At 41.2% G+C, this 21,609-nt stretch overlaps 1 protein-coding gene across 2 annotated transcripts; it reads right to left on the bottom strand.

Annotated features, from left to right (window-relative positions):
* Positions 1–286: 286 nt before the first annotated feature.
* Positions 287–20,452, bottom strand: U2AF1 (U2 small nuclear RNA auxiliary factor 1). Of its 2 annotated transcripts, none has more exons than XM_084642200.1 (8): positions 20,330–20,452; positions 15,588–15,675; positions 11,831–11,897; positions 6,710–6,759; positions 5,738–5,836; positions 3,150–3,283; positions 2,587–2,679; positions 287–570 (listed from the first exon to the last, which is right to left on the bottom strand). In XM_084642200.1, exons 1-8 carry the CDS (start codon positions 20,371–20,373, stop codon positions 414–416), a joined length of 732 nt encoding a protein of 243 aa, XP_084498326.1. In that variant the 5' UTR covers positions 20,374–20,452; the 3' UTR covers positions 287–413. The 2 variants fall into 2 exon arrangements, with proteins under 2 accessions (XP_084498326.1, XP_084498325.1); XM_084642199.1 differs by lacking the exon at positions 11,831–11,897 and adding an exon at positions 10,860–10,926.
* Positions 20,453–21,609: the final 1,157 nt, after the last annotated feature.

The raw sequence follows: 21,609 nt of genomic DNA, 5'->3' as shown, positions 1-21,609 counted from the left end.
AACTAACCTAAAAAAGCAGACAGCATAGCAGAAAGGGAAACTTAAATTGTAACTGTCTCTTAAGCAATATAGCACTTTATCCATGTATATAATATACTATTTTATATTATATACACAGGCATGCACATTTTCCTTAACAGTTAATTAATACCTGAATGTAAAAACTTGCACACCTCCAATACATCTGCCACCTTTACTGCAAGCACAGTTAATCCAGCTATTTGTCAAGAAAGAGGAATGACAGTAAAAAAAGACTTCCCCCACAAGAAACAAGTTACACAAAGAATACTGTATCACTACAAATTTTTATTCAGAAGCCCATCTTTTTTTTTTAAAAAAAAATCTCATTAGGAACTTGTTTGGTCAATCGACTACAACACTTTCTACTGGACATATAGTAAAAATGGCATGGCTCAGAATCGACCAGATCTTTCACGATCTCTTGACCGCCTCCGATCACGTTCCCGCCCTCCTCCTCCTCCGCCACCGCCTCCTCCTCCGCCACCGCCTCCACGACCACGATCTCTGGATCTAGAACGACGTTCACGGGACCTTGACCTGGATCTATGCCTGCAAAAAAGCATTAAGATTGTAGTTCTTGAATATAGCGAAACAATGCATCAATATTCTACAGAGTACCAAGGATCAATCGTTCAAATGAAAACACCAGAAAAAAGAAGTAGAGTTTGAAATAAGGTTGTGATTAGGTACTACCACCACCTAAGAGCCCAGCACTTTCAAGCCCACAAGGCCATCATTACAGAATTCTTCAGTTTTAGGCAGTGAAGGGTCAGTATGTATAGTGAAAAATGTTAACTGCAGTCACTTGTCTGAATGGCCAGAAAAGGGTCAGTTCCCTGTAAGTACCCCTCTAAGTTAATTGCACTGTTATGCAGAACCAGTTGCAGCACTGTGAAAAGTCTTTTGTAGCCATTTACAGATTTAATGGTACACTGCAAGCGTACAGGCCATAGGGACTGCTATATATAAAAAAAACCTAACAAATCAGGATTTTCTGTACTGAATTTCCCAAGTAGCATGTAACCAAAGCATTTTCCTCCTCTTCAGTCTCCCTCCACCTTCTCCATCACCAACACAGTAAGGTCAGTGAGCTGCAGGAGCCCAAAAATGCATCTCTTATGTCACAGCTACTCAGAGCTCCAGAGCCAGCCTCTTTAGGAGGAAGGTCACCAAAAATCTTTGAGAAGGATTTTGAAAGGCTTTAGTAAGTCCGTTGTATTACCAAACGGAAAATTATACATTTAAATTTTTTTAAAGTTATGTTACTAAATATGAACTACAGGATTTTTTATTTATAGGCATTGCTATGGAGCTCAAAGTTGAACTGAGTAACTGTGTTTGCCCCAACTTGTGAATACACCAACTTTGTATTTCAGGGGAGTTTGGTGATCTAGGACACGAAAGAATGATGCATTCTGGTGTGTCACAGCAAAAATGTGTGGTGCTTTTTTGGAGATGGGTAGAAGCGTGTATGTGTAAGGCAAAAGATGAAAAAGCAAGATCATTTGTGCTGAGTGTCTACTTTGCCCCTTGTAATTTGGGTCATTTGGCACAAGTCTCATTTTGGTCACAATATTGCAGGTCATCTTTAAATATATATAATTCATTCTTGAAAATCCATTCTCACAATCTCACAAGAAAGGACGAGGAAGGCTTTTCAGGAAAAGAGGCCGAGCTCAAGTGTTTCTGACTAGGGGAAAAGTGGTTGGGAACCAGAAAAGTAATCACGTGGCTCTTAAGTCAGCAGCATATTTTTTACAATATTATAACCTTCTCAGCATAAATAAGGCAAACAAATGAATCCCTGACACTTTCCATTTAAAATTAATTAATACTTAATTTCTCAGGAAAGCAGGAAACAATGCAATATGAACTTTTCACAATTAAGTTTACTCCTCCAATTCCCGAAATATTGCAAGACAATTTAACAGCATTTTTAGAAAAATATGCATTTTTGTGTTTGTGAAAGTGTTTCATTGATAATACTGGAAAGTGAAGTCCTAACAGCAAAAGAGGTTTCATACTGATAGCAGCAATGCAACATTCGCCAACGTACCTGAATTAAGACTAAAAGAAACCTTTTTGCCACTGCATGGAACTCTGACTATGGCCCACTCGATACACAGCATGCCTACCAATGGGGAACAGTAGCACCAACTGTTATGGAATTTTGTGATGTTGGCAACTGTCCACTAGGAATGGAACCAAGATCACCAACTCATCTGACACATGCAACAATGTAGACTTCACTTTCCCAACATGGAATGGATATGAACTGATAACCTAGAGGGGAAACTCTGTACTTCACATTACTGACTCTCTCTGCCACTCTCCATTTTTGATTATTTTTTAAATTTGCCATAAAGCCAGATTAAGTCTTGAAGATTTACAGAAGAGTCAGATTGCGATTCCGTAACAGAACTGGATTGGGAGAAGAAAAAATGATTTAAACAACTTTCCTCAAAGTCAGATCCTATTCTTTGTGTCTTCAAAAAGCTTAGGGGAAAAAAAAAATCTCTAAATTATTTGCATCAGTTTGCTTTAAATTAAAATATGAATGCTTACTTCTTACGACGACGTCCATATAATTCACGTCGCAATTCTCGGGAGATGGGCTTCAAATGCATAAAGTTACAGAATCCTCCTCGCGTACACTCTCTGTGGAGTAGAAGAAAATTACCACAAAGAAAACATTTCAAATTTATACTCTTAGCTTTTCTTCTATATAAACCTGAGGGGTTACGTTAACTGATCTGTGATTTTTTTAATGTAACATTAAACATTGGGAAGTATGACTCTTGGTAAAATATCTTAATTGCCCTGAAGTCAGAGTTACACTTGAGCATAATTTACTGGAATTACTTGTGTGCCTGGTGCATGAATGCCTGAAAGTGAAGGGAAATTTTTTGTAGGGATGAAGAGACTGAGTGCACATGGGTGCTAAGGTATGTGAACTGAGCTTGCTCTAGAATCTATATGTTAGGGTAGCTTTAAGTGTATTTTCTTGTATTTTTACTGAATGCATCGTTTGGAAATGCATTTGAGAAACCTTACTCATGAAAAGCTTAACTTGGAGGTCTCTCTAAGCTACTATAATAAATAAGCAGTAGCAAATATCATTTCGTTACCCCATTTCATATTGACGGCAACAAGCTTCTCTGAAGTCAGTCACAGGTGAAAGCTCAGCATGAATCGGCTGACCATTAAACCAGCGATTGTTCAGATCAATCACAGCCTTTTCTGCATCTTCTTCACGACGAAACTGAGAAGAAAGTAAAATTAACATTCTCAAAATGTTACATAAAATAGGTCAAACATTACCATTTAATTCCTGGCTGGATATTTAACACGTGCTCAAGGCCAGTAATAGAATATAAAATGGACTTCTAGTTTTATTTGACCCTACTCTAAAGTGGTGTCTTAATAAAACATATGTGGGTCCATTCAGTTTATTATTTAAGCAGTAACATTTTAAACATGAACAGGCAATCTGGAGAGGACTTAGTGGTTTCTCTCCAGATTAAAGAATTTTTTTGAATATTAACATTCCATGTTTAAAAGACTAATTGGTCTTGCAGGCATTTGTGAGGAATATGACTTAGATAACATAACTTGCAAGTATATCAGCCTGATGAATACAAAATCGTTATCTAACTTATTATTTACTGGACAATTAGAGTTTAAAGAGGCTGTCAAGCATTTTAGACCATGAATTTATGTTCTCCAAGAAGGTTTCATAAACACTTAGTTCAAAAAAGTAAGTGTGCAATAACAAGATTCTGTGAGATTTAAACCAATATCCCATCGTTCAGTGTTTACACTCCAAAACAATACATAGTACTAATTACATAAGAACCAGAAAGCAAAACTGACTGGAAAGTAAGTATGTGATCAATACTTTTCGAATTCCATCAAAATTCTGTGAGGACAGTCAGAAGTCTGAGTGGGCAATGAAAGGGGACATGCAACTGGGACAAGGATTGGGGTTAAGAAGGGTGTCAGGATAAAACTAGGAACACTTAAAATGGCTGTATGCATCTCAGCAATTATTGTAAATACCCAGTTACCCCCTGCCCCCCTTCACGGTCAGGCTTGTACAAATGCCATTTCATTTAATTTGTTTTTACACCTATTTACTGAGTCAGCAGTGTGCCCTTGTTGCCAAGAAGGCCAATGGCATTTTGGAATGTATAAGTAGGGGCATAGCGAGCAGATCGAGGGACGTGATCTTCCCCCTCTATTCGACATTGGTGAGGCCTCATCTGGAGTACTGTGTCCAGTTTTGGGCCCCACACTACAAGGAGGATGTGGATAAATTGGAGAGAGTCCAGCAAAGGGCAACAAAAATTATTAGGGGTCTGGAACACATGACTTATGAGGAGAGGCTGAGGGAACTGGGATTGTTTAGTCTGCAGAAGAGAAGAAATGAGGGGGGATTTGATAGCTGCTTTCAACTACCTGAGAGGTGGTTCCAGAGAGGATGGTTCTAGACTATTCTCAGTGGTAGAAGAGGACAGGACAAGGAGTAATGGTCTCAAGTTGCAGTGAGGGAGGTTTAGGTTGGATATTAGGAAAAACGTTTTCACTAGGAGGGTGGTGAAACACTGGAATGCGTTACCTAGGGAGGTGGTAGAATCTCCTTCCTTAGAAGTTTTTAAGGTCAGGCTTGACAAAGCCCTGGCTGGGATGATTTAATTGGGGATTGGTCCTGCTTTGAGCAGGGGGTTGGACTAGATGACCTCCTGAGGTCCCTTCCAACCCTGATATTCTATGATTCTATTTCAGTTTGAGTAATGATCTCATCAACATTATAAAAAAAAGCCTAGCCTCAATGTTCAAGTTGAGCAAGTTGCAAAGAGTAGGCAAGTTATGACAGTTCTAATAAATTCAACTGCTAGCAAGATGAGCAAGAATTTTAAAGTATGATTTTCATCTGATTGACCCTTTTAAGCATACTGTACTTCTAATTTTAAAGTTTAATACTATAATGTGCAACAGTGTAAATATGCCATTTATTACATTTCACTAGGGAGAATATAAAACAAGTTAACAGTCTTGAAACATTTGAAAAAAACTGATTGGAATTTTATTTTTAAAAAAATCTACTTGTATTGTAGTTTAACCAGTTGACACACAAATTAACACAGAGCAAGACAGTTCATTATTTTTAATCGAGTGGACTGAGTTGATCCTGGTCACAATTGAAGTCAAAACTGAACCCAACTATTCTAGTCTTCTCCTTAAAACCATCTGGTGCTTCTGTTCTGAGAGGCTTCAGAGGAATTGCAAGACATTCAGTGTAAACAGAAACTCCTCTCAAGTGCATTTGCTGAACACAACCGGGCCTTTCTCCGACAATGAAGTAATTAACATTTAATTGAGCATGTCACAATCATACTTGTAAGTTAACAATTTTATACTTCACCGCTCTGAATTTCAATGCCCAAATGTAAATCAGACAACAGTTCATCTATGGGAAATATCTTCAGAACTAAAAAGGTGAGATTAAACCTTATGAAAACAAGACAGAATCAACTGTAAGGGAACGTATTTCTGCCTGGTTTGGATTCTAATCCACACACATGTATACATAACCACTCCAACGTACAGGTATTTACTTTCATAAAGGTGTCACCACGTTTTGAAAATGTTAATTATGTATATTAAAGAAAAATTTGTATTCATGATGTATTGCAGAGGTGCTTTTGTATCTTACCTTTACATATACATTTCCAACTAGATGATCTCCAAGGTTATCACAAACGTTCATCTCCTCAACTTCACCATATTTTTCTTCCATTTCCGTGAAGACCTCCTAAATATAGAGAAATTTATTAAAAACATTGTGCAAATTAGATGGATTAAACATACCTACAAGACAATCAATCATTACTAAGCAGGAAGACTATTCTCTCTCCCAACACCCTTCATACATTTTTGTTCTAAGACTGTAAATTTCTGGGCAGGCACTGCATCAGCCTGTGTGCATGGACAATATCTAATACACTGTGAGTACTACAAGGATAAGGTAATTAACGACAACAAAAAGGTAACTTTTCTTTATTTGGAAAATGAGATATACAAGACACTAAAGCCTTTTGGAAAGAAAAGCCAATCCTTCAGTCTACTACATTTCCAAATTTATTAATTGTTTGCTAACACTGAAGTATACTTTTTAACTCAGCTGTGTGAGGAAAAAGCAGAATGGGGGAGACACCAAAAATAGACCATATAGTATTTTGTTTTGAAACTTAATCCAAGGTCTAATATAAACAATAGAGTTATAGGCAATTTAAACAGACTACAGCAGGGACTATATGTAAAACTGAAGTTATATGAAAAACATCTAGACACTAACAGGATACACATATCAGTCAAGCAACCAAATGTCTAATTTGTGTTTTTTCCCCTCTCCACCATCCTTCCCTGATCACTCCCAGCATCCAATCTTATTATCATTTAAACAGTACACTCTCTGGGGCAGGGAGTGTTTCTTGTAATGTGCATTTAAGGCACTGCTTATCAGAATTAGAAGTGGTAAATCTAGAGAATGATAGTCTTCCTTTTTTGGTCCCATCAAGGATTAGCTGGAAAGTTTATTTTTCTAATTTTTCACTTCCACCGACTAAACTTTATATGTTTGCCTTTGAAGAATATAATGCATTTTAAACAGTGAATTTCAACATACCTCAAAGAATTCATCATAATGTTCCTGCATTTCAACATCGCTCACAGCACCTACAAATTCCAAGAGTCATACTGATTAGAATCAATATTTGAATGACAAAACTCTGAACATACTACAAAATATATTTTAGAGAACAGAAGAAGTCATCTACCGAAGCATAAGAGATGCCATGTAGTTAATCATTAAGGAGTATTAAAAATAACTGTGAGCAGCTTTGAGTCCCAAAAGAAAGGCATATCTCAGTATGTGATACTAATATGGTCAAATCAAGACAAGTTTTAATCAGCATCCAAATAGTACATGCCAAATTTAAGGGGAAAGGATTTACTTTGAAATGTGACTGATTAAATGTAGAACCCCACCCTCTATCTACCAATGGTTTACCTACACAGAAGGCAAGTGCTTTGTCACGTTAACTATTTTAAAGCATGTTTATTATTAATATTTCTCTTCCTAAAGGCGGAGCTTTGTTTAAAGATGTTCACTCCTCCAGTATAAATACACTAGTTTGAGAAATCACTGATGTGATTAAAACTGCAGCTCATCATGATCCACTGAATTTGTTCAGAATACAAGATACACTTTTCTTGTTCTCTCAGTAAAGAGTGAAACTATGTGGCTTTGTTGTAGGAAGCATTTTTCCATTTTATTTTTAATGCCAATTTATCTTTCTGTAATACTGCAGAATGGTCTTGTTTTTGTTTTTTAATGCGAGAGGCTGGCCATATATTCACATTAGATCATTTTCGTGCTCCTAGCTGGCCTTTGCAGGTGAGTGCTGCTTGCCTGCTGCTAAAAAACTAACGTAAATTAAAATTTTGCTCATTTTTCAAAGTATTAAGTATAGCAAAATAAATTACAATAGATATTTCCAATTCTACACCATTTTACCATACATTTTATTTAATAAGTTATATACATTAAAGCCAGATTGCTTAAGTCTTCAGTTAAATGGCTTTATTACAATCAAGTAAAGTAGTTTTAAAATAGAGGTGGCACTTCATGCAAGAACAATATTTTAACCTTTAAAATGCAACACCATTGCTTTTCTGAGCAAAACCTGCAACACGACAGGATGAGGGTCCAATAAAGCTATGTTTATTTGCCTCAGTCACTGTGCAAAAACAGGTGTTCTGAACCCAGCCATTTCTGGATCATAGTGCAAATGATGCCATTTAGAACAGCTTTTCATCTTTACTGAAAGATGCTTAATATTAACCAATAAAACTACCTAATCTTCGTGGAACTGTGGACGATTTTCCTCTATAAGGTTAAAGGGACACTGGTCAAGTATTTTTGGCTCAAGATATTTGACCTTCCAGATTCAACATGTTTGCTTTTCAAGAGACCCTTGCCTATGCAGCAATTTTAAAGAACTCCCAAACATTTAGTCAACATTCACTACATAGAGACAGTTTCATAACTAACCATATTCCCAGGGCTGTGCCAACATAAGGATGATAGCACACTAACATCTGAGTGATTTTTAAAAAAACATCAGTTTGGAAAAAAGGATCAAAGTTTACGAAATGGGAAAGTGCTGAAAACTGATATGGACATTCCATTGCCAAACTAAGATTATAAAAAGAAAAGTAAAAGAATTGGAAGTACTTGAGAGTGTCCCTCTAAGATGGAAAGGATAGGCATCATACACAGATCTCACAAATATTCAAGTTCCAGGGCTACCAGTGTCTGAACCTTGAGAAGCCCAACTACTAGATAAAATCAAGACTATTACTAGTCAAAATTAATGTTAATCCTCTATGACAACAATGGAGAGGAAAACAGTAAAGCAACAACATTAAATAGCTATCCATTAAGAATATATGCAGTATTTAAATAGGGACAAAGCTGAAAAGATATGGGGAGGGTTTCAGCACACCCATTGATAAAATAGAGCTATAACTCTACCATACCAGGTATAGTTAGGCTCTGTTATACAATTACTCATCTATCAAGACAAACTAAAGTTTAAATATTAATATCAAACTCTAGTTTGGAGAACCTGTTTACCTAAAGACTCTTGCAAACTCCAGGAGGGTCTGGGCAAATAAAATCTAAACAGCTGCACAGCAAACCAAGCAACTATAATTCTGTTCAAATTAGTTACCAGCTCACTGAGAACTTAGCTGATGTGTAGGAAGTACCCAACATCCAACTGCATATTTTTAGCAATACACAGATAGTAATAAGACCATAACCATCTAAAACAAAAAGCCTACAGGCCAACAGAACTTTATAAACCTAGACAAACTTCATAAGCAACATTCTACTTCTAAAGAAAAGCTCCAGTTTGACAACTGACATTAAGTGTCAGTCATCTAATCAGGGGCATTAGTTTTGTTATAAGATATGTTGTTTATGCTATCCTATAAGTTGTTTATCTTATGAATCACATTTCATTCTGAAATTAGTATTTGATTTCATAAAATAGAATGATATCTAATTAAATGCTGGTAACCAGTGTTCCCTCTAATTGTTCCCACCCATGCGTAGAATGAATTTTGTTACATGCACAAATATGGAGGTGATGTGAGACACCAACTTCATATCGGTGCACGTAACAATCATGTGGTGGGGTGGGACCGAGGGGTTTGGAGTGTGGGAGGGGGCTCAGGGTTGGGGCAGAGGATTGGAGTGCAGGGGTGTGAGGGCTCCGGCTGAGGGTATGGGGTGCAGGAGGGCGCTCTGGGGCTACATTGGGGAGAGAGGACTCCCCACAGCAGCACCTGGACTGGGAGGGGAGAGGTATCTCTCCCTGCTACGGCAACTTCAGGGCTGGGGCTCCAGGATAGGTGCCCCACCCCTGGCCTCTGCAGGTCCAGCAAGGGCTAGGTTCAGGGAAGGGCGTCCCGGCCGTGACAGGCCTGGGCCTAGATTCAGGGAGTGGAGCCCTGCAACAGGTCCAGGCCGTGCCGCCCTGTCCACAGCTGGGTCCGGGTGCGCCACCCTGGTTTGTGCAGCGCTGCCCCTGCTGCGCCTGGGTCGCGCTGCGCCACCTGGATTCAGGCCGGGGTTGGGGCGCCCCAGCCACAGCCACAGCAGGTCCAGGCTATGGCATAGTTGGGGCCAGGGCGCCGCCTCAGCCGCGGCAGGCTGGGGGCCGGGCAAGGTTGGGGCGCCTCTCCCCCGGGCAGGTTCCCTGAGCACCTGTGCAGTGCTAAATTGGGGCAGGGAACTTAGACTAGTTCGAATTAGTTACCAGCTATGATCCAGTGGTTAAAAAAGTAATAAATGAACAAAACTTTACCACCACATGCTCAATTTGTTATAAAATATTAGAAAAATAACACCCATCTTTTTAGTTCTAAAGCCTTTAACGTCTTTTTCTACTAGTGTCATTGGTTCAATTGTAATGACAGATCAGTAGTCACAAACTGACAATCTCAGTCATTTAACTTCTGTCATGATGCACAATACGAGACTTTTTGCCCATTTCCTAACTACAGAAAAGTTAAGAAATTAGTTCATAACAATATCCAAACTGCTTCCTTTCCCCAAGTGTACTTTTAAAATTATTTCCTACTATGCAAATATCTAACTTAGTTCTGGAATTTGAATTTTCAAAGTAAGGGAGAATTTTAAACAAGCACTTATCCAAAAGGACAGCTGCACAAGAGCAGCATTTGTCAGTCCAATTTATCTTCCAAAGTAGTCATTAAATGGGAGCTACATCATTAGCCTAGGACAAATATTTTTGCAAGCAGTCTGAAAGTTCCAAATTTGAGTGCTCTCAACACTAACATAATGATGGGAAACACGTTATGGATTAAGTAAATGTGTGACTGTCCTGCTTTTTGAGCAGTGAAGTCTAATGCATACCTTTAAAACATAATAGCAAAAATATATTTCTAGGATGCAGGCAAGTGGTAGAGGGGAAAAAGGGCAAAAGGAGACAGCAGTGGATCAAGACTGCTTTACAGTGGTTATCATTTCAACCACTTTTTGATTTAATGGACAAATATCCAATTTCTCCTAAGAAACAAATTCTTGTTGGGGGGGGGGGTGAGAAGGACAAAAAATTGTTGACACATTTTATGAAGTGTGGTCAGTTTGATCCGTTAAGCTAAAATGGTAGACCAGCTTAAGTCGACACTGAGCTCTGACAATCAAGCCCAGGGAACCAGTGAAGGAACTTGTATGAACTTACAGCGCAAACCGTCAGCAGACTGGGAAGAGTTTTGAGGGTTACGGTAAATGTTCAAGAGGGCAATGGTCTGAAATACAAAACGCAACAACTTTATATTATGGAAAAGAAATTTAACACGAAACTGGTTTCCTTTTGGTGATCGCTTTAGCCGAGTCTCAGTGCTGAAAGAGAGGTAGTTATTTTCTCCCAAGAGAGGAGATTTTCACTTAACTCGTGACCTTTCTGAACCAACCTAACACTGTAAAGCAATAGAGATCTCATGATACTCGATTACTGTATTTTTACTTTAACGGTTAGTTTGCTCACCTCCATTACAATAGAAGTGTTTACATGGGGTCAGTCAAAAAAAGTTTCCAATACAACGAATGGTGTCCAAGTGTCATAGTAATAGCTGTAATATGTAAGGTATCAGCACACTCAAATGTTTGATTTTGGCCTTACTGAACAATTAGTGAATAAAACCACCCCGCAAAACATTCTAAAAACAGCATAGGCTCTAATGTATAACACAGTAATCATGGTATAACATGAAATCTCCATTTCCTAAAGAAAGGAAAGGTGAAATAAAATGCACAATTTTGGGCAACTTACCGTATATCATAAATATACCTAAGTTTTCATATTATATCAAGAATTTGATAAATGCTTGCAATGTAATCATTTTAAAAAAATGAATGCAACAATAAGTGACAGGGTTTAACAGTTACAGGATGTAATGCTCATGCACTGTGCAAATGATTTTGAATCAAGGAAGTCCAATTAGTTTATCTTTTTATAGAAGTCACTTTCTGCACTTTATAAACATGTACATTTACCAAGTTCTTGATATATGCGCAAGAAGAGTTCCATCACTTGTCCTGTTTGCAACAGCTTTATGTCAGCAGCTCAGAAGCCAACATTATTTTCTCATAATTAGGAGTGGGCTCTTTAACACCATTCTTTAAAAAAATTTCTCCAACTGTGGGACTTACAGTGTGAGCCGTCAGCCGTCTGTGCACTGTTTTGGGGATTACGATAGATGTTTTGAATCAAGATGGTCTGCGGGGAAAAAAAATAAAAAGGGGAATTCTACTGGCTGCTGTGCATATAACAGACAATTGCAAAGAGACAACTATTCATAAGATTTTTCCTTTTGTATTTGCAGAGTATCTTCTGTAACTGCATCCAAACCATCATATTATGAAAACAGTTTTAAATTAACCACCAAGAAAGAGCGGTGTTTGGTTTCCCTAGTGAACTGTCCCAAGTATATTTACTGAAACTGTTTATTTGGGATAAGTGTATGACATCTTGTGTTAGAAGTATGTCACCTTGCTCTTCAAGCTGCTCAGAGTTATGCAGATACCCAAATTTATCTTAGTTTAAACCAAATTCATTACTGTGAGCCTAGAAAAGCAGCATTTGTATCAGTGCACAGAACATAGCATGCGATGTTGTAAAGTCTTTAAACTGTTGCCTCAGATATCAAATTTTTCAAATATCAACTAGATACCCCCTATTGTCTCATCAAGCAGTTTCTTGGTGGAATTTCTGTTTAAATAATATAATAGTTTTAAATGTTCACGTTTTCCGATCCTTCAATAAAGATCAATATCCTTTTAGCCCTTCTGCTTTTTACTTGAAGAATTAGACCAGGCAGGCTTGAAACCTTACATTTGTACCGTTCTTCTTAAAATCAAGTTGTCTGAAAAAACAAACCATGTTTAAGTTAGTAAACTAATATTACATAAAATTCCAATGTCCATATAACTAATCAGCTCAAAGAGATTTAGATTTAATTACTTAATATACAAGTTTAATGTTAGTCTGCATGAACTTTCATCCCCAATTGAATTTAACTGGTGCAATACTTGTTTTTTGATGCCACCAAGAGATTAGAACCTGTTAAATTACATTTAAATCATATACTGATTTTACTAACACATCAACCAAACCAATACCTACACCAGTGGTGACAACACAATAAAATATAACCATGGCAATTGCTCTCTATTAATAAGATCTGTTCCTCAATTTTCTATCACAGCTGATTACCAATATTTGCATAAAGACTTCCATAATCAACCTATTACACGTCAGATTCACTAGCAACATCACAATCCAGCTTGTGTGTCAAGTCCAATGCCACACACACAGTAGACTGAATTCACAACATGACCCTGTCAAGCCCAGCAGTTCACTTCAACTGACATCAGCTAAATAAGGATTAAATTGCCAGAGAGAAAATTGGTGGTCCAGGTTAGGAAACAATTACTTTTAAACTCAGGTTTAAAAAGTGATTTCTGAAAACATGTTTAAGCCAGACAGCATGGATGGCAAGTATCCATTAGATGTGTTGTTACAGGAAATCAGTGAAAGAGTTAGGAATTGAACCTAAGTCTCCCTACAACTAGGCCTGCACTAACCCACATATACTAAACAATCAATTTGTAATCACCTAGAGGATAATAGGGTTATAAGGAATAGCCAGCATGGATTTGTCAAGAACAAATCATGCCAAATCAACCTAATTTTCTTCTTTGACAGGGTTACTGGACTTGTAGATGGAGGGAAGTAGTTGCTATGATGTATCTTGATTTTACTAACATTTTTGACACAGTCCCACATGACACTGTCATAAGCAAACTAGGGAAATGTGGCCTGGATGAAATTACTATGAGATGAGTGCACACCTGGTTGAAAGACCATACTCAAAGAGTAGTTATAAGTGGTTTTCTGTCAAACTAGGAGGGCATATCCAGTGGGGTACCTCAGGAGTTAGTCCTGGATCTAGTACTATTTAACATATTCATTAAATGACCTGGATAATGGAGTGGAGAATATACTTTAACATTTACAGATAATATCAAGGCTGGGGGAGTTGCAAGCACTTTGGAGGACAGGACTAAAATGCAAAAAACCTGGACAAATTGGAGAACTAGTCTGAATTCAACAAGAGGAAATTTAACAAAGACAAGTGCAAAGTACTTCACTTGGGAAGGAAAAATCAAATGCACAACTACAAAATGGGGAATAATTGTGTAGATGGTAGTGCTATTGAGAAGGATGGGGGTTATAGTAGATCACAAATTGAATATGATTCAACAGTTGCGAAAAATGGTTGTAAAAAAGGCTAATATTCTGGGGTGCATGAACAGGAGTGTCAAATAGGTAAGACGTAGGACACAACTGTCCCACTATACTTGGCATTGTTGAAGCCTCAGCTGGAGTATCGTGTCCAGCTCTGGGCGCCCCAATATAGGAAATGTGTACACCTATGGACTCTCTCCAGTTTGAACAACTGAAGTGATAAAAAGTTTAGAATGTTGACATCTGAGGAAAATGGTCAAGAAACACTGTGCATGTTTACTTTTGAGAAAAGAAGACTGACGGGGGACCTGAAATGAATCTTCAAATATGTGAAGAGCTGTTACAAAGTGGAATATGATCAACTTTTCTCCATCTCTCTGGTAGGACAAGTAATGGGCTTACTCTGTAACAAGGGAGATTTAGGTTCGGTATTAGGAAATACTTTCTAATTATAAGGGGTAGTTAAATTTTGGAATAGGCTTCCAAGAGGTTGTGGAATCCCACTCATTAGATGTTTTTAAGAACAGATTTGACAAACACCTGTCAGGGATGGTCTAAACTTTATGTGGTCCTCCCTCAGCACAGGGAGCGGGACTTGACTTCCTCAGGTTCCTTCCAGCCCTACATTTCTATGGAATCCGTACTGTAATATTAAAACAGCTTTTAAAAATACATGGTTTCTGACCACTCAGTAGCATAGCTATGTTTGCAAGAGGAATTTTAAAGCAGATTCTTAAAATGGGAGAACTCTATTGTAGATGAGACATTAGAAGTGGTCTCCCCAGGTCACGGTTGAGGCATATTAGCAAGGCACTTCCACTGTTGCATATACTGTATTTCTGTGGCTAAATAGCTGGAAATACAGGAGCTTTCCTAACCGCTAAAAATTTAATAAATGAGAAATCATCTCTTTACCTGCATATCTTGACAATCAGCAATGATAGAAAACCAAGTAAACGCAAACTGGAGTTTAAATGTGGAAATTTTCCAGGAGTGTGGAAGATGTTCTTTGAGAGAACTGTAGTGCTAATAAATCAAAAATACATGTCAACCAATGCCCCCCTCTTTATAGCCTATATCCACTCCTCATTTCACAGGTAACATTTAACCAGCCACAGACCTGGATAATATGTAGAGCCAATTGTTGTATATCCTTAAGCAGCTAGACAGGTAGAGAAGCAATCCTTCCACACCCAATGCGCTAAGCAAGTGACCGCTAACGCTTTTAGCCTGGGCCAAAGATCACAGGAGGGCAGGGGAATCTCTTCTGACCATGTCAGATAAGGAAGCAAATTTGCTTATAAAAAAATAATCTTGGAAGTTCTCCCATTTGGGATGGGTAGAACATGCTGCCATTGTTTGTGGTGTAATCAATCTGGGATGGTTTAAGTGCCTAAACATCTCTGAGAAGGCACAGTTAGAACTGTCTGGTCTCTACTATAGACAAGCTTACAACAGCATTGCTCCCTACAACCTTTAGGGTGATAGGAGACCATGATAAATGCTGGGGAGGAAAAAACACTCCCTCCCCAGAAAAAAAAAATACATAAAAACATTTTCTGGCCTCAGTTAATTTTGGATATGGTAATTATTCATTTGAAGTGCTTAGAACCTACACTTAAAGAGATATGTACATAAATTCTACAAGAGAGAACAAACCTGGCTAAATGTTGGTTTATTGTGCAATCGAGAACATCTGTCCCCATGACGGCAAGCTCCAATTTTGAAATAAAACGAACAGTTCACTCTGCAAGTAAAAAACAACAGATAATTAGTCTATGGAAATACAAGGCAAGAGGATATTAATACACAATTAGCATTTAACATAAAATGCACACTATCAACTTAACTTTAATGCACAATTACATAGGTCAATCAAATCAATAAAGTCCAAGACAGTAATGGGACTAGTTAGCTTATACTGATTCCCCCTCATCCATGACCTGAGAGATCTGCTGAACTCCAGGACAATCAAAAGCGCGCAGAGCAGCTGCAATCTAAAGTACTTAAGTGTACTTATTCAGTACCTGATTGTTAAATTCAGGATCAGTCAGTAGGAAAATATTCTCACTTGTAACCACTATTCTTGCTATTTGTTTCTCCTTCTTCCTCATCCTTTCATTTCTGCCCTTTTTTCCTTTCTGTCTCTCTCTTCATTCAGGCAAACCCCAATTCCTTCCTCCCTCTCAGTCAACTTCACTCCACACTACTTCCCATCCCACTAGCTAAAACTGTTGTAAAACTTGGCAAATATGTAGATGAGCTGATGTACCCCACAGAAGACCTCTGCATACCCCCAGGGTATGTGTGCCCCGGCTGAGAACCACCAGTCTACACTAGCAACTTATGTCGGTATAACTACGTGACTCAGGGGTGAGTGACACAGTTATACCAACATAACTTCCTATGCACTATGTTGAGGGGTGGGCATCTCCTGTTGACACAGTCAAATAGTTGACACTTAAGGGATATCTACACTACAGCTGGGAGGTGTGATTCCCAGCACAAGAAGACAGACTCCACTAGCTTAGCTCCCCCCTCTCCCTGCACCCCCCAATACACAGTTCAATGCTCCACTGGGTCCCAATGAAACATATAAACTGAACACATAGTATTTCTAATTTCACAAATACAAACAACTGCTAGACCTAGCCTTGACTATTTCTCTTTCTAATCAAGAGGTAATTTGTACCGCAGTAGCATAAACTGCCCGTGAACCAATAAGAACAGGACTTCATTCTTTTATTTAAAGGACTTATTTACCTGTTATGAAAAATAAACACAGGCACTAGATAGTGCAGGGAGAGTGAAAACTGCCAATATGGGCTATATACATACACAAAGTATATAACCTTGCTTTTGTCTGAATTTACTTTTCTTTATCCGTACACTCACAATTTACAACAATTCCTTCACATTTCCTTTTGACCAGCTGTAAAAGCAACCAACTTGTTTCAACTGATAATAGCCCACCTTAACTGATTAATTTCATTATAGTTGGTATGGCAACACCCATTTTTTCATGTTTTCTGTTTATATGTACCTTCCTACTATATTTTCCACTGCATGCATTCGATGAAGTGGGTTTTAGCCAACGAAAGCTTATGCCCAAATAAATTTGTTAGTCTCTAAGGTGCCACAAGTACTCCTCCTCCTTTTTGCTGATACAGACTAACACAGCTACCGCTCTGCAACTTGTTTACTGGCTATGTCCCCACGATTTCACCTCCCCTCCCCTCCCCTCCCTTAACTCTGGTATGTTCACTACAGTAGCTAAAAAGCAGAATTTAAATAATTGGTAAATTTCACGTTGTTGCTCCAGCTTCACAGCACAGAGGAACAGAGTGAAAAGCACTTAATTCTAATGGGTTGTGCATAACACATGTTGCATATTGACAAAATGATTTTAATAAATTCCATTTTGCAGTCACAATTACAGGCATGGAAGAAAGCTGAAGAGTGCTCAAGTGTTTATTTGGGCTTCTAGGCAACAACTTCTATCACCAGACCACAGCATGAAACATTCAACACCCATTAAAGATTATATTCTAATTCATACCTGGCCTACACCTAGAATTTAGGTTGACTTAGCATGAAACTTTTCACAGCCCTGAGCAATGTAGCTAACCCTCACTGTAATCACAGGTAGGTTGATGGAAGAATTTTCCCATCGACCCAGCCACTGCCTCCCAGGTTTGGTCTACAGTGGCTCGCAACCTTTCCAGACTACTGTATCCCTTTCAGGACTCCTATTTTTCTTGCGTACCCTGAAGTTTCACCTCACTTAAAAACTACTTGTTAACAAATTTAGACATAAAAATACAAAAGTGTCACAGCACACTATTACTGACAAATTGCTTACTTTCTCATTTTGTCTGTATTAAATTTTAGTTTGTACTGACTTTGCCAGTGCTTTTTATATAGCCTGTTGTAAAACTTGGCAAATATGTAGATGAGCTGATGTACCCCACAGAAGACCTCTGCATACCCCCAGGGTATGTGTGCCCCGGCTGAGAACCACCAGTCTACACTAGCAACTTATGTCGGTACAACTACGTGACTCAGGGGTGAGTGACACAGTTATACCAACATAACTTCCTATGCACTATGTTGAGGGGTGGGCATCTCCTGTTGACACAGTTACCACGTCTTGTGGTGGATTACCTACAGCAACAGGCAAAGACCCCTCCCATCGGCGTAGATAGCATCTTCACTGAAATGTGACAGTGGTACAGCTGCATCAGTGCAGTTGTGATGCTATAGCATTTTAAGTGTAGACAACCCTCAGAGATGGATATATTACAGCAGTGGTCTCCAACCTTTTCACACACAAGATCACTTTTTGAAGTTAAGATCAATCCAGGCTCTCCCCTGCCCCATCCCTGAGGCCCTGCTCACTCCATTCCCCGGCCTGTCACTCGCTCTCCCCCACCCTCACTCACTTTCACCCAGCAGGGGCAGGGGGATGGGGTGTGGGAGGGGATGCAGGCTCTGGGCTGGGGCCAAGGGGTTCCGAGTGTGGGAGGGAGCTTCAGGCTGAGCCTGGGGCAGGGGTGCAAGCTCTGGGAGGGAGTTTGGGTGCAGGGATCACATGGTCACATTGCACCTAGTTTCACGAGTTTTACTTTTGATTAGTGTCATTTGTGGTTTATAGATCCAAAATTCTTCAGGGATTGTCACAAATCAGTGTAATATTCTCAACTGTGGGGTGTGCATTGGCTGAGCCTGGGGCATGGGGTTGGGGTGCAGGAGTGAGGGGTGCAAGCTCTGGGAGGGAGTTTGGGTGCAGGAGGGGGCTCTGGGCTGGGGGTTAGGGTGCAAGAGAGGATGTGAGGTGTAGGCTCCCGGTCAGCAGCGCAGTGGGGGTCAGGAAGGCGGCCTGCCTGCCCTGGCCCCACCCCACTCCTGGGGGTGGCTGGCTGGCTACACCGGCCCCTTCCTCCACAGCAAAAGAGATGTGCCAGCCAGCCATTTCCAGGAGCAAGGTGGGCATGACCCAGGAGAAGGGAAAAAAAAAAAAAAAAAAAAGAGTAGAGTTCACTCCAAATCTAAAGCTAAAAACATAACTACAAAACCTCTACTAATTCATAATACCCCCAACAATTTCAACTCAATGACAATTTCAAAATTTCATTTTCAATTCTCCTCACTTAGAATGAATGGGACTGGTGGGGTGGGGTGGGTGGGAGGAAAATCATGCTTAGTCCCTAAAGGGATCAAAAATGTTTGCACGATTTATCAATCATCCATTCCATCAAGTAGGCAGCAACATTAGCAAAATTCAAAAGCCACCTACCCTCATTTTCTGACAGAAGGATGACCATAAGCCATCAAAAATCCACTGGGGCAATGTCAGAATCAACGGCATCACCCATTTCTAGAGAACCTAAACTTATCTTTTTAAGAGCAAAACAAAACAAACGAAGGAAACAAGACCGCTGGCCCTGGAGTTTGCAAAAATGAATCTCCCAGACATCAATCAAGGGTAAAGAGGATACATTAGTGCTCCTGAATGAGCACAGCAACGGCTCCAGGGGTTTTGCTGATCAGAGCTTCACGAGCAGCAAAGCGACAGCAGAGCCGGGAGGGTCGTTTTCGCTATTGTAATCCAGAGCAGCAGGACCTGGATTTATGCGGCCACAGGGTGTCGAGGCGGCAGCAGAGAAGAGGCGGCTCTATAGAGGACGGCGGGGGGAAGGGAGCTACTAGCCTGAGCACGCTTTGAAAGGAGCCCTCGGCGCGGCGCTGGGCCCCATCCCCAATTGTTCACGGCTCCAAACCGGGACGCGAGGGCCCGCCCGGAGGGAGGCGCGCCCCGGAGCGCGTGCCCGCAGCAGGGCGGCAGACTCCGACAGCCAGGCAGAGCGCGGGAGAGCACGTGGGGTGATGCTCCGCGCGCACAGAGTGCTCGCTCCCTCCCCACCCGAGCCTCCGCCTCAGAATGCGGAGGGGTCCGGGCCGGCTCCCCATGGGGATCGGCGAATAAGCGCGTGGAAAGACTCTCTGCCGCGCGCAGCCCGCTCGGCCTGGGAACAGTCAGCTCCCCTCCCCCACACGGCGGTTACCCACTGCGCGCGGGGGCCTGGTCTCTGGAAGGCGGCGCGCGCCGCCCAGTTTCCTCTCACACCCACAGAAGGCAGCGCGCGCCGCCACGTTCCAATCGCCAAGGCCGCTCCGCCTGCTCCAGGCCGGGAAGCAATAAACTGCGGCGGCGGCGCAAGCAGGGCGCGCGCACGCGCGCTCCATGGCGCGCGAACCCGGGGGGGCGAGGGGGAGACTCCGCGTTGAAACCCATTATATGAACGGGCCGCACGAGCCCACCCCCCGCCATCTCTCCCCTGCAGGGTACCCGGAGCGCTGAGCCTCCGCTGCTGGCGCAGCTACGGGCACAGGGCACTCACTTGTCCTTCTCTGTGCCGAAGATGGAGGCCAGATACTCCGCCATCTCCCACCACCGATCGACCGCCGGAGAGCCCCCGGCGCCGATTGAGCGCGTCACAGCTTCGCGCCGGAAACGCGCCGCCCCGCCCACCGCCTTCCAGCCACTGACCAGCGCATGGGGGAGGGGCTGCTGCCATCCGCGCATGCGCCTCCCAGCTCCTCGCCCGCTTCTCTCTCGCTGCGGGGGCGTGGGGCCCGCGTTCTTCCCAGACTCCGTCCCTGCGAGCTCCCTCAGCCCCGCGCGCGCGCAGCCGGGCCCCGCCCCCCAAGGTTCCCGAGCTTCAGCGGGGAGCCCGCGTGTGAAGCGCAGGGTCGGGAGCAGGGGCCAGACCCCCACCCCATACGTCACGGGACTAGCTCAAATCAGCGGGGTCAAACCCCAGCTGGGGTAGGAGCTGCTCGTGCAGAGCTGTTCCCTCCGCCCCGCGGGCTGTCATCTGAGGCTCCCACCTAATCACGGGACTCCCGGCGCTGGGGCTTTCAGGGCAGCAGCTCTGCACGGCCAGATTCCTGCTACAATCACAAGGGTTGGCAACACTGGCTTGTGCCCTTGGCTGGAAGGGTAGTCAAGGTTCAAATTTCTTGTTCAAGGTCCAGACTCCAGAATAAAATAATTTGAAAATAGGATGATCATTAAATAAAAAGATTTCAGGGTTCCTTCAAAAGTGCCTGGGGGTCTGGATTTGGCCCAGAGTCTGCCTAGTGAGTACCCCATAAGCCAACAGGAGTGGGCTGACAGCAGGGCCGGGCTGTGCTGGGTTTTGAAGAGGGAATAGCAAAAAGGAATAAAAACAAACTGCAAGAAATCCTTTAAGGACATCAAAAGTAGGAAATCGGTATTCCCCAAACAGCGTATATAGTGTGCTTCTAGTCCTGCGTAAAGTTGTACAGTAACTATCGGTGTGTATGGAAATCAGTGGCGAGGATTATGGGATGCTTCTTTTGTCTAAAACAGAAATATGTGGCTCAGACCATATCTAAGAACAATTTTTATACTGCTACTGAAGTGATTAGGACAATTCACATGCATAAAGTTGTACATATGCATCTGTATCATGGGGGCCAAAAACAATCCTAATTGAAATTTAACAAGCACTTCAGTTCTGGGGATAGAGGAATAAAAATGGCAACTGAAAAATGCACTGAACATTCTTCTGGTTGGTTACAAAATAGACCTTTACAAATGTTTGGTTTTTAATATGCAACAAAAGTTTTAGTAACATTACTGTACTTTGACAAT

This window comes from Lepidochelys olivacea (assembly GCF_965140295.1).
Source record: "Lepidochelys olivacea isolate rLepOli2 genome assembly, chromosome: 1".
In the NCBI taxonomy this organism is placed as follows: domain Eukaryota; kingdom Metazoa; phylum Chordata; order Testudines; family Cheloniidae; genus Lepidochelys; species Lepidochelys olivacea.
Note: the sequence above shows the minus strand (reverse complement) of the source record. Positions and strands in the feature narration are given on the sequence as shown.